The 10,756-nt window shown below is 47.7% G+C and overlaps 1 protein-coding gene across 1 annotated transcript; it reads right to left on the minus strand.

The window, feature by feature from the left end:
* Positions 1-4,170: 4,170 nt before the first annotated feature.
* On the minus strand, positions 4,171-6,665 carry adra2a (adrenoceptor alpha 2A). Its single transcript, XM_033033982.1, has one exon. The coding sequence runs from the start codon at positions 6,418-6,420 to the stop codon at positions 5,161-5,163; it is 1,260 nt and encodes a 419-aa protein (XP_032889873.1). The 5' UTR covers positions 6,421-6,665; the 3' UTR covers positions 4,171-5,160.
* Between the last annotated feature and the right edge of the window lie 4,091 nt (positions 6,666-10,756).

Consider the following 10,756-nt stretch of genomic DNA (forward strand, 5'->3'; position numbering starts at 1 on the left):
ACATCTGACTATTGGTTTGCTCACTTTTCCCAAGTGCATTCCCTTCGTTCAAGTGGGTGGAACAGTGCCACAGCTGGTAGAGCTGCTGCCATAGCACCAGACACGGTTCGATCCTGACCTTGAGCGCTGTCTGTGCGGAGGTTGCATGTTCTCCCTGGGACTGCATGGGGTTTCTCCGGATGTTCCAGTTCCCTCCCACAACCCAAAGACATGCAGGTTTGTAAGTCAATTGGTCTCTGTAATTTGCCCCTAGTCTGTAAGGAGCGGGTGAGAAAGAGGGATAACATAAGTAATCGATGGTCAGTAGGGACTCAATGGGCTGACAGGCCTGTTTCCGTGCTGTATCTCAAAACCAAACACTTCTCTGAAATGAACACTACTTGCCACCTGTTTGCCCCATGTAACCAATCTATTGATTCTGTGTGCAGCCTACAACATTTGTCCTTATTGTCACTACACTGCCAATTGTTTAACTACTTGCACACATTTGCACACATCTTAATCATAGCTCCTGAATTTAGATCCAATTTGTTGAGTTTGCCACAGCTCCACAGAAAGCAAGATATTTTGTATTCAGCTCTTTGGAACCCCACGCAAGTACTAAAGCCACCATCAATCGTTGCTGTTAGAGTCATACAACATAGAAACAGGCCCTTCTTCATGCTAACTCAAAGGCCTGCTTTTATGCTTCAGGAATCTAAAACAGGCCCTCCATCAGGCTAACACATCCACGCCGACCAAGATTCCCCCATCTAAGGTGGCAGAGCAGTGCAGCAGTAGAGTTGCTGCCTTACAGAGCCAGATCCCGGGTTCAATCCCGAATACTGGTGCACTGTGTATGGAGTTTGTACATTCTCCCTGTGACTGCATGGGGTTTCTCCACTTTTATGTTTATTCAGTCACATGGGTCCTCATCACAAAGCCTTGTTAAACTAAATCAAATGTACCACAGTGTGACCCGTCATTTGTAAGTCAGGCACAACGTTCTTTTAACAAATCAATTTATCTTCCACTTAGAGGTGGCATTGATTGATTGATTGTAAGATACAGTATAGAAACAGGCCCTTCAGCGCACAGAGTCCATGTTGACCATTAATCACTCGTTCACATGAGTTCTATGTTATCCCACTTTCTCACCCACTTCTACGTACGGGGGACAAGTTACAGAGGCCAATTAACTTGAATGGTGTCAGGTTAGGAAAAGGGAAGTACAACGAGACCTGGGTGTCCTTGTACATCAGTCACTGAAAGTAAGCATGGAAGTACAACCGGCAGTGAAGAAACATAATGGCATGTTGGCCTACATAACGAGAGAAGTTGAGTACAGGAGCAAAGAGGTACTTCTGCAGTTGTACAGAGCCCTGGAGTATTGCGTACAGTTTTGATCTCCTAATTTGAGGAAGGATATTCTTGCTATTGAGGGAGTGCAGCGTAGGTTCATGAGGTTAATTCCCGGGATGGCGGGACTGTCATATGATGAAAGAATGGAGGGACTGGGCTTGTATTCACTGGAATTTAGGATGAGAGGGGATCTTATAGAAACATATAAAATTATTAAGGGATTGGACACGCTAGTTGCAGGACACATTTTCCCGATGTTGGGGGAGTCCAGAACTAGGGGCCGCAGTTTAAAAATAAGGGGTAGGCCATTTAGAACTGAGATGAGGAAAAGCTTTTTCACACAGAGAGTTGTGACTTTGTGGAATTCTCTGCCTTAGAAGGCAGTGAAGGTCGATTCACTGGATTCATTCAAAAGAGAGTTAGATAGAACACTTAGAGAGTTAGATAGAGCTCTGGAGGGCCCATTCCTGCTCTCCAGAGATGCTTCCTGTCCCGCTGAGTTACGCCAGCATTTTGTGTCTGTCTTCGGGTATAAACCACCATCTGCAGTTCCTTCCTGTACAAGACAGACATTGCCACTGGTTCTGCTTAAGTAACAGCAGGGAATCCTTCATTTGGTCTCCTTCATTTGCCATCACCCCACATATATAAAATAGTAATTCACCTCTTTGATAGGATCTTGGTATTCACAAGTAGCTCGTGTTTTTGGTTATAATACAACTAATTGAATTGGAATGAATAAGTGCTTGAATAAACTTTCAAGAACACGGTGCATCAAAATACAAACAGGGCTCCTCTTGAGTGCTCAGTCTAAACTTGTATATGTAGCATTAAAACACTGCTTCCAAATTGAAGCTACTTTTTTGTACAATTCGCACACATTTAAAAAACACAAAGTGCTGGAGTAACTCAGCGGATCAGGCAGAATCTCTGGAGGACATGGATAGGTGACGTTTCAGGCTGGGACAATCCGAAACGCCGCCAATCCATGTTGCCCACAAGATGCTGCCTAACTCACTGAGCTACTCCAGCATTGCGAGTTCTATACAAAAAGGGTGCCGACCCAAATCATCGTCTGTCAATGTTGTCCAGAAAAGCTGCCTGACCTAGAGTTACTCCAGCACTTTCAGTTTTAATCTTAATATTATAGCTGCTTGGGAGCAAACAGAACAATTTCTTTACATTAAAGTAGGGGAGAAATCTCAAACTCTCTGCAAAGGCAATGGATGTTGTGCCTATTGTAGCTTTCAAGGCTGGCTAGGGTCAATGGATCAATAGGCAGGACATCACTAAGATCAGGTAACGGTCTGTCATAGAGGCCAGTCTTGATCTAATAGGTTGATGGGCTGAATGGCCAGGTTGGGAACATTGGAACAGGCCAGCAGAGTAGTGCAGCAGTAGAGTTGCTGCCTTACAGTGCAAGAAACCAGAGTTTGATCCCAACTATGGGTGCTGTCTGTACGGAATTTGTACATTCTCCCTGTGACTGTGTGTGTCTATACGGAGTTTGCACATTCTCCATGGGACTGCATGGGTTTCCTCCAGGTGCTCTAATTTCCTCCCACACTCAAAAGACGTGCAGGTTTGTAGGTTAATTGGCTACTGTAAATTTTCCCCCTTATGTAGGATAGAACTAATATATGAATTACCATGGGTTGGCATGGACAAAGGGCCTGTTCCATGCTGAATGTCTAAACTAAACTAAACTATACACGTGGACACAAAGGACTGGAGTTAGCACTCAGGCAGGTCAGCAGGTCATGCAGGGTGACGTTTCGGGTCTGGACCCTTCTTATGACATACTTTGTTTCTATCTCCAGCATAAACCAGCATCTGCAGTTAGTTTCTAAACATGTGGACATTTCTACCCTCTGTTACAAGGTTAATTCTCATCACCACTCCGATTCATCATCACATTTTTCCATCTTTAGCCACATTATACGTCTTCAGTCGTTCAAGGTACTGGTGTCACAGGCAAGGCCATCCCCAAGTCCTCAGCACCTCCCCTGTCACCTTCCTGCCTGGCCTGCAAATCCTCCTCAAGACTGTATTCACTCTAGCATCTTGACTAGCTGTCCATTCCACCAGCAGACCTACAAATGTTCAGACCTATCTGTCTGTGTGTGAGGGAGACTTGAGAAAATGTAAACTTGTTTGTTAATCTCAGATGAAAGGCAGGGTTGAACTCAATTCTTATTTCGCAGGTCACAACAAAATGTCAGAATGAAAGACATAGAGGGACGTAACTACATTTGCAACCAAGATAGATACAAAATGTTGGAGTAACTCAGCGAGGCAGGCAGCATTTCTGGAGAAAAGGAATAGTGACATTTTGTGTCAAGACCCTTCTTCAGATTCTCAGTCTGAAGAAGGGTCTTGACCTGTCAAGTCACTTGTTCCTTTTCTTCAGCGATGCCGCCTGAACCGTTGAGTTACACCAGGATTTTGTGTCTATCTTCGGTGTAAATCAGCATCTGCAGTTCCTTCCAACACAACAAAATGTTCAACATTGATCTCTCAAAGCAGGGCAGTGTCCAAATTCAAAGATAGACACAAAATGCTGGAGTAACTTAGCAGGTCAGGCAGCATCTCTGGAGAAAGGGAATAGGTCATGTTTTGGGTTGGAACCCTTTTTCAGATTGAAAGATAGAGTGTGGGGAGGGGGGGGGGGGGGGGGGTGACGCTGGATGTGAGAAAAGACCCAGAACTTGGATATCTTCAGCATTTTGTGTCTATCTTCGGAATAAACTCGTATCTGCAGTTCCTTCCAACGCACAATGTCTTAATTCAGTTATTTCATAGCATGGGTGACAAAACACGTTAGACTTAACCAGTTGGTTTAATTCCATATAAGAGCAAGATTAAATCACATCATCAGCTGTTAAATGAACACCTGGGTTTTACAATTGTGCTCTCTGGTTGCAGATCTTTGAACACCCTCCCTCTTCCGGCTGTGAAACACTCCATGAAGCCAGCCTCGCGAAACCACTTAGTCTCACAGCTCCTTTTGCGACGGGGTCCAACCGATAACACCATTTCCCTCTGAGGTGCCAATGGTTAGAGGCGCGAGGTCGATCAAGCTAGTCTGGTGACTAATGATGATATAAGCATTAACGCTGTTCGATTTCCAAATAACTATCGTCTTGTGCGTGTTTGAATCGGACAAGTCGCCAAAAACAATCAATGCGACACCGCCGCTTCTGGTCGGGACTTTGCAGGGGATAAAATATTGGCCAGGTTTTAAGCAGAATTTGTCAGAATCTACCGCTAAATGGATAAAGTTTGTTGATCGTCTAAAGCGGACGCGGATGCATTTTTAGACGGCGAGGTATTTTTTAACCAACAGTAACCAACAAGTTGGCTTATCTTGTGCATATAAGCCTGTAATCAGAAGTCCTCGCTACGGCTTTTACATTGATAGCAATTTTGATAGCAAAAGTTCGGCGAATTAAAGCGTCGATTCTGTTTCCTATCGCCAGAGTGACTGGCTGTCCTGAGTCACCTTGCGACAAGGGAAACAGTGAAGCTGAGAAGGATGGGTTCAGAAGGGAGAAAACGGGGGTGACATTTACAGATAATCCAATTCCCAAGCTTGGCCGGAGCTCCGAGATCACTTGTCTAATTCTATCTGGCCAAACAAGTCTCGCACGCAGTGAACTTCCCCCCACCCCCAGCAACACCCACTGGGATGATAGAGACTTTAATGCAAAAATAACAAAAAAAAACAACATTCCTTTTTATTCCTTGCATTCATAAATATACAAAGTTAAACGTGGGAGGCAGGGTGCAAAAAATAAGACCCGCAATCTCCGCTTCACTTCAGACTTTCTGCGCCTTCCTTGTCCTGCACAAGATCTTTTTGAAAGCCTTCCTGAAGTCGTGGTTGAAGATGGTGTAGATGAGCGGGTTGAGGGAACTGTTACAGTACCCAAACCAGAAGAAGAATTTGAAGAGTGTCTTGGGCGGGCGGCAGCTGTCGGGGCAGATGGCGGTGAGGGAGTAGGTAAAGAAGAAAGGGAACCAGCACATGACGAACACCCCGATCACCACGGACAGCACGAAGGTGAACCTCTTCTCGCGGTTGTGTCTTCCCTTCCAGCGGCCCGCCTTAGGGATACTACCGTCCTCCGGCTTGTGCAGGCCGCTCACCACCTTGCCCTGCACCGTCTGCGTCACTCCCGTAGCCTTGGGCCGGACCTCCAGCTTGGACTTGGCTGGGCAGTGGTGGTCGGAGGACGAGGATTCATCGTGTTCCAGCCCGTTGGCTTCTGCCGCTTGGCTGGGACACGCTCTGCTGGTGCCGTTCCTCCTGTCGCCGTTGGGCGAGGGTGAGGGACGGAGCCCGTTGTGCCCGGCGTTCTTGCCGGGCTGTTTCTGCCTGGTCCTCGACTTGGCGATCTGGTAGATCCTCACGTACACCAGGATCATGATAACGCAAGGGGCGAAGAAGGAACCGATGCATGAGGAGATGATGTACCATTCATCGTCGTTGATCTCACACTGGGGGTTGTCCCGGAGGCCTGTCTCCTTGCCGATGGAGATAAGCGGGGGGAAGGAGATGACGGCGGCGATCACCCACACCGTGACGATGATGCATTTGATCCTCCTGGGGGTGCGCTTCAGGTTGTACTCGATGGCTTGGGTGATGGACCAGTATCTGTCCAGGCTGATGGCGCACAGGTGCACGATAGACGAGGTGCAGAACAACACGTCCAAGGCCAAGTAGATCTCGCACCAAACTCTGCCAAAGTACCAGAAATCCATCAGCTCCTTGGCCAGAGAGAAAGGCATGACCAGAGTGGCGACCAGGATGTCGGCGGATGCCAGCGACACCAGGAAGAGGTTCTGCGGAGCCCTCAGTCCTCTGCTGGTGAACACGGCGATCACGACCAGCACGTTGCCGAAGATGGTGGCCATGATGATGAAGGCGACCACCGAGGTCAGGGTGACGGCCGCCTGCACCGAGTAGGAGTGGACATCGTGGGGAGTGGTGTCGTTGCAGCTCCAATTACACGGGGTGACTACCGGCCCCGCCATCGCAGCCCTCACCGACCCATGCACCCCTTGTAACTTCAGCATCAATCACAGCGGCGGCGCCTTGGACTCGCAAGGCGACTTAGCCCCGTGCATCGTCGGCGGCTTTACCTGCAAAGCTGGCGGGCGGGCGGGCAGTCTCCGGCGGAAAGGTGGGCTTGGAGTGTGAGCACAGGACAGGCAGAGTCGGAGCTGAAGAGGGGGACAGCGAGCGCCAGGGAGCAGCTGAGCCGAGCACAAACACAAGATAAGAGAGCAAGCCCTTCGCCTGAGCAGCCGTCCGCCTTCCCTTTATATAAACCCAGCGGCGTGAGGCGGTGCAGGACACTTCATCGTCAGGGCACCACGTGGGCTCTGTGTCGGCTTCAAAGGCGGAAAGTTGGGCGGAGGGGGGGCGAATCTTCCGCTGGTACTTGGAGTCCTTCAGTCAGTGAGTCAGTTACCGATTGAGACAGAGAGAAAGAGAGAGGGGGGGGGAGGACGAGAGGATGAGAGGCAGGGAGATGGAGAAGAGAGAGGAGGGAACCGAGAATGAAGGGGAGAAAAGGGGGGGGGGGAGACAATGAAGGGAAAGAAAGGGTGAAACAGTAGTGGCCCCGCTGCCAACTCTTAGGCGACTCGCTAAACCCCGAGACGACCTCAAAGCTACAGCAGCCTCCCAGTCCCCTTAATTTCATCAGTTTTGTTGAATAACATCAAGTGCGAAACTGTCGCCTGTAACTCCGTCCGTGGTTAATCGCACCCAACTATATGTGGAAACAAATAACCGCAGAAGCTAGTTGATACACAAAAGGACACAAAGTGCCGGAGTAACTCAGCAGGCCAGGCAGCATCACTGGAGAACATGGATACGTTTCAGGAGAACGCCTGAAATTTCGTTGTATGTATTTACAATGACAATAAAGTATATTATTATTATTATTATTATTATTATTATTATTATTATTATTATTATTATTATTATTATTATTAGTGATGTTTCGGGGTCGGGGGCTTTCTTCAGCCGCCGTGTGTTGGCACAGAGGACGCTTACAGCAAATCGGGAGTAGCAGAGTAACCGGGAGAAAGGCAACCGCTTCTATTTATCAAGATTAAAATAGTGGAGCTGTAACAATATTAGCGTGTATTGACATGGCAGGAAGTCTGTGGTCTCGGCAGCGCTACAATAAACCAACACCTCACTGTGCCCGTTCCCTCCGAGAAATTATAATGTGGGCCCGCGATTGTAAACGATAGCAAAACCTAATTTTGGTTTGAGAAGGCTAATTTATATCCTGCAAATATTCTGAAGCACGGAAGATGGACACAAAATGCTGGAGTAACTCAGCAGGTGAGGCAGCATCTCTGGAGAAAAGGAATAGATGACGTTTCGGGTCGAGACCCATCTTCAGACTGAAGAAGGGTCTCGACCCGAGGCGTCACCTATCCATGTTCTCCGGAGATGCTGCCTGATGCGCTGAGTTACTGCAGCTTTCTGTGTCCATCTTCGGTTTAAACCAGCATCTACAGTTCCTTCTTACACAAATATTCTGAACCAGTCTGAAGAAGGGTCCCGACCCGGAACGTGACCTATCCATGCTCCCCAGAAATGCTGCCTGACCCGCTGAGTTACTCCAACACTTTGTGCCTTTCCTTTGTAAACCAGCACCTGCAGTTCTTTGTTATTGTAATATTATCTGTCAGAGCGGCAGCTTGCATTGTGTGTCTGTAATAATGTAGAGGGGGGCGCATTGTAAACCCGGTGTTTCATTAGAATGGATAGGCGAGGATAGTTAGCTGAGTTAGAAACATAGAAAATAGGTGCAGGAGGAGGCCCTTCGGCCCTTCGATCCAACACCGCTATTCATTGTGATCATGGCTGATCGTACCCAATCAATAACCCGTGCCTGCCTTCTCCCCATATCCCTTGATTCCACTAGCCCCTAGAGCTCTATCTAACTCTCTCTTAAATCCATCCAGTGATTTGGCCTCCACTGCCCTCCGTGGCAGGGAATTCCACAAATTCACAACTCTCTGGGTGAAAACGTTTTTTCTCATCTCAGTCTTAAATGGCCTCCCCTTTATTATAAAACTGTGGCCCCTGGTTCTGGACTCGCCCAACACTGGGAACATTTTTCCTGCATCTAGCTTGACCAGTCCTTTTATAATTTTATATGTTTCTATAAGATCCTCTTAGTTGTGCGGGGCAATTTTTTTTAACACACACAGAGGGTGGTGGGTGCCTGGTTCGCGCTGCCAGGGGTGGTGGTGGAGGCAGATACGATAGTGGCGTTTAAGTGGCTATGGATCATGTGCAAGCAGAGGAGATAAGTTTAACTTGGCATCATGTTGGGCACCGACATTGTGGGCCGAAGGGCCTGGTCCTGTGCTGCACGGTTCTATGTTTCACACTACCTGATTATAGTGCAACTTGCGACTATAAATGGACACGTCCTAACGACAACTCTGGTTGAGCAAATGTTCCATCGATTTCCAGCTAGTTGTCTATTTATCCGTATCCCAGGAAAGCAGGCGGATATTAAGCTGTGATAAACCACGAGGAAATGACTGGCGTTCTTCTCTTCTTGGGAATGTGTAGGAAGGAACTGCAGATGCTGGTTCAAACCGAAGATAGGCACAAAAAGTTGGAGTAAATCAGCGGGTCAGGCAGCATCTCTGGAGAAATGGAATGCGTAACGTTTCGGGTCGAGACCCTTCTTCAGACTGTGTTCACTGACGCAGGGTGAAGGCGTTTTTACCCCCCCCCCCCCCCCCCCCCCCCCCCTTTGTAAGGCGCTAGTTCGTCGCTGGAGATCGACTCTTTGGATTTACAGCGAACGCACGTCTTCAGGCGACTCGAGTCTGTAGGATGAGAAACGTCATTCAGGGCTCATGCTAAACAAACCACTCAATCGAGCTGCCGGAGCGACTCAGCAAGTCGGGCAGCATCTCTGGAGGGAGTGCGATGGAGGGCGTTTCGAACATGTCTAAACCCCGAACATTGCCCCCATAGATGTTGCTTGATCCGCTGAGTTCCTCCAGCAGGGTTTTAATTGCTCGGGATCCCAGCGTCTTCAGTCCCAGAAATACGTCCTGTCCACATTTTATATTTATACTGGAAATAATTGCATTTGAAATCCCCCAAGCCTGCATTAGCAGCCTCCCATCCGCGGCGCTGCCCCAGTGGTAAAACGTTGCAATAACAACACATCAAAACGTGTCCATTTATCTATAGCCACTTCAACGATTAAACTGCCAACCAAAGTATCTTTGCTGCCAACCGCTTAGATGGAAGAGCGCACCGTTTGTCGGCGGCAACAAGGTAGGTGACGCAGCAAGGAGGGGGGTTACAAAATCAGACTGGGCAGGTCTGTGGCAGATGACGTTCAGTGAGGATAAAAGTGAAGTCCTCCCATCTGGACTTTTAAACTGTGGAAAGTACGGCAGTGGATGTGGAGATGTTGAGAGGTTCTTCTACAGAAATTAAAGAAAGTGAATGGACAGTTATATAAATTGATATTTTAATGGCGGAGATTGAAAGATTCTTGATTAGTGAGGATGTCGGGGGTTATGCGGAGATGGCAGGAGAATGGGGTTAAGGAGGAAAGATAGAGCAGCCACGATTGAATGGCGAATTAGACTTGATGGGCCGAATAGCCTAATTCTGCTCCTAGAATTTATGAACTTATACCACCATCCCTAAGACCCCAGAAATGAAACTTAAGTTCAGGAGGGCTGGAATGTAAGGATGGGCTTTATCGAATAGTTGATCAAGTGTCTGGATGAATCGGAATGTCATCAGTTCTTGGCCCTGCTTGGATATTCATGACAGTTCCAATTGAAAGAGTTGAGCTTTGAGAATAACTTGCATTGACAGGATACACCCTTCAAATGCGAAAATTGAGATTCTGTAATTTAGATGAATAAAGGATTTATCAAAAGGTGGATAGAGGTTTCATTGAATAAACAGGAGCGGCACAGTAGCGCAGCTATGGAGTTGCTGCCTTGCAGCACCACAGACATGGGTTCGATCCAGACGACGGGTGCTATCTGTAGGGCGTATGTACGTTCTCCCCGTGACCTCGTGGGTTATTTCCCGGGTGCTCCGGTTCCCTCCCACACTCCAAAGACCTACAGGTTTGTGGGCTATTGGCTTCAGTAAGTAGTAAAAATTGTGTGTAGGACCGTGTTAATGTACAGGGTGATCGCTGGTCAGCACGGAATGGTTGGGCCGAAGATGCTGTTTCCCTGCTGTATCGCTAAAATCTAAAGGGGGCAAATCCTTAACGTTAGACCGAAGGCAGCAGTGGATTGAACTGCATCTTCAAAAGAAGTGGGGTAGAGGACGCTTTGAAAACAATTAGAAAATGCTGGATACAGTATTTTTATTTTGGTTTTTATT

This window comes from Amblyraja radiata, chromosome 15 (genome assembly GCF_010909765.2).
Source record: "Amblyraja radiata isolate CabotCenter1 chromosome 15, sAmbRad1.1.pri, whole genome shotgun sequence".
Lineage (NCBI taxonomy): Eukaryota > Metazoa > Chordata > Chondrichthyes > Rajiformes > Rajidae > Amblyraja > Amblyraja radiata.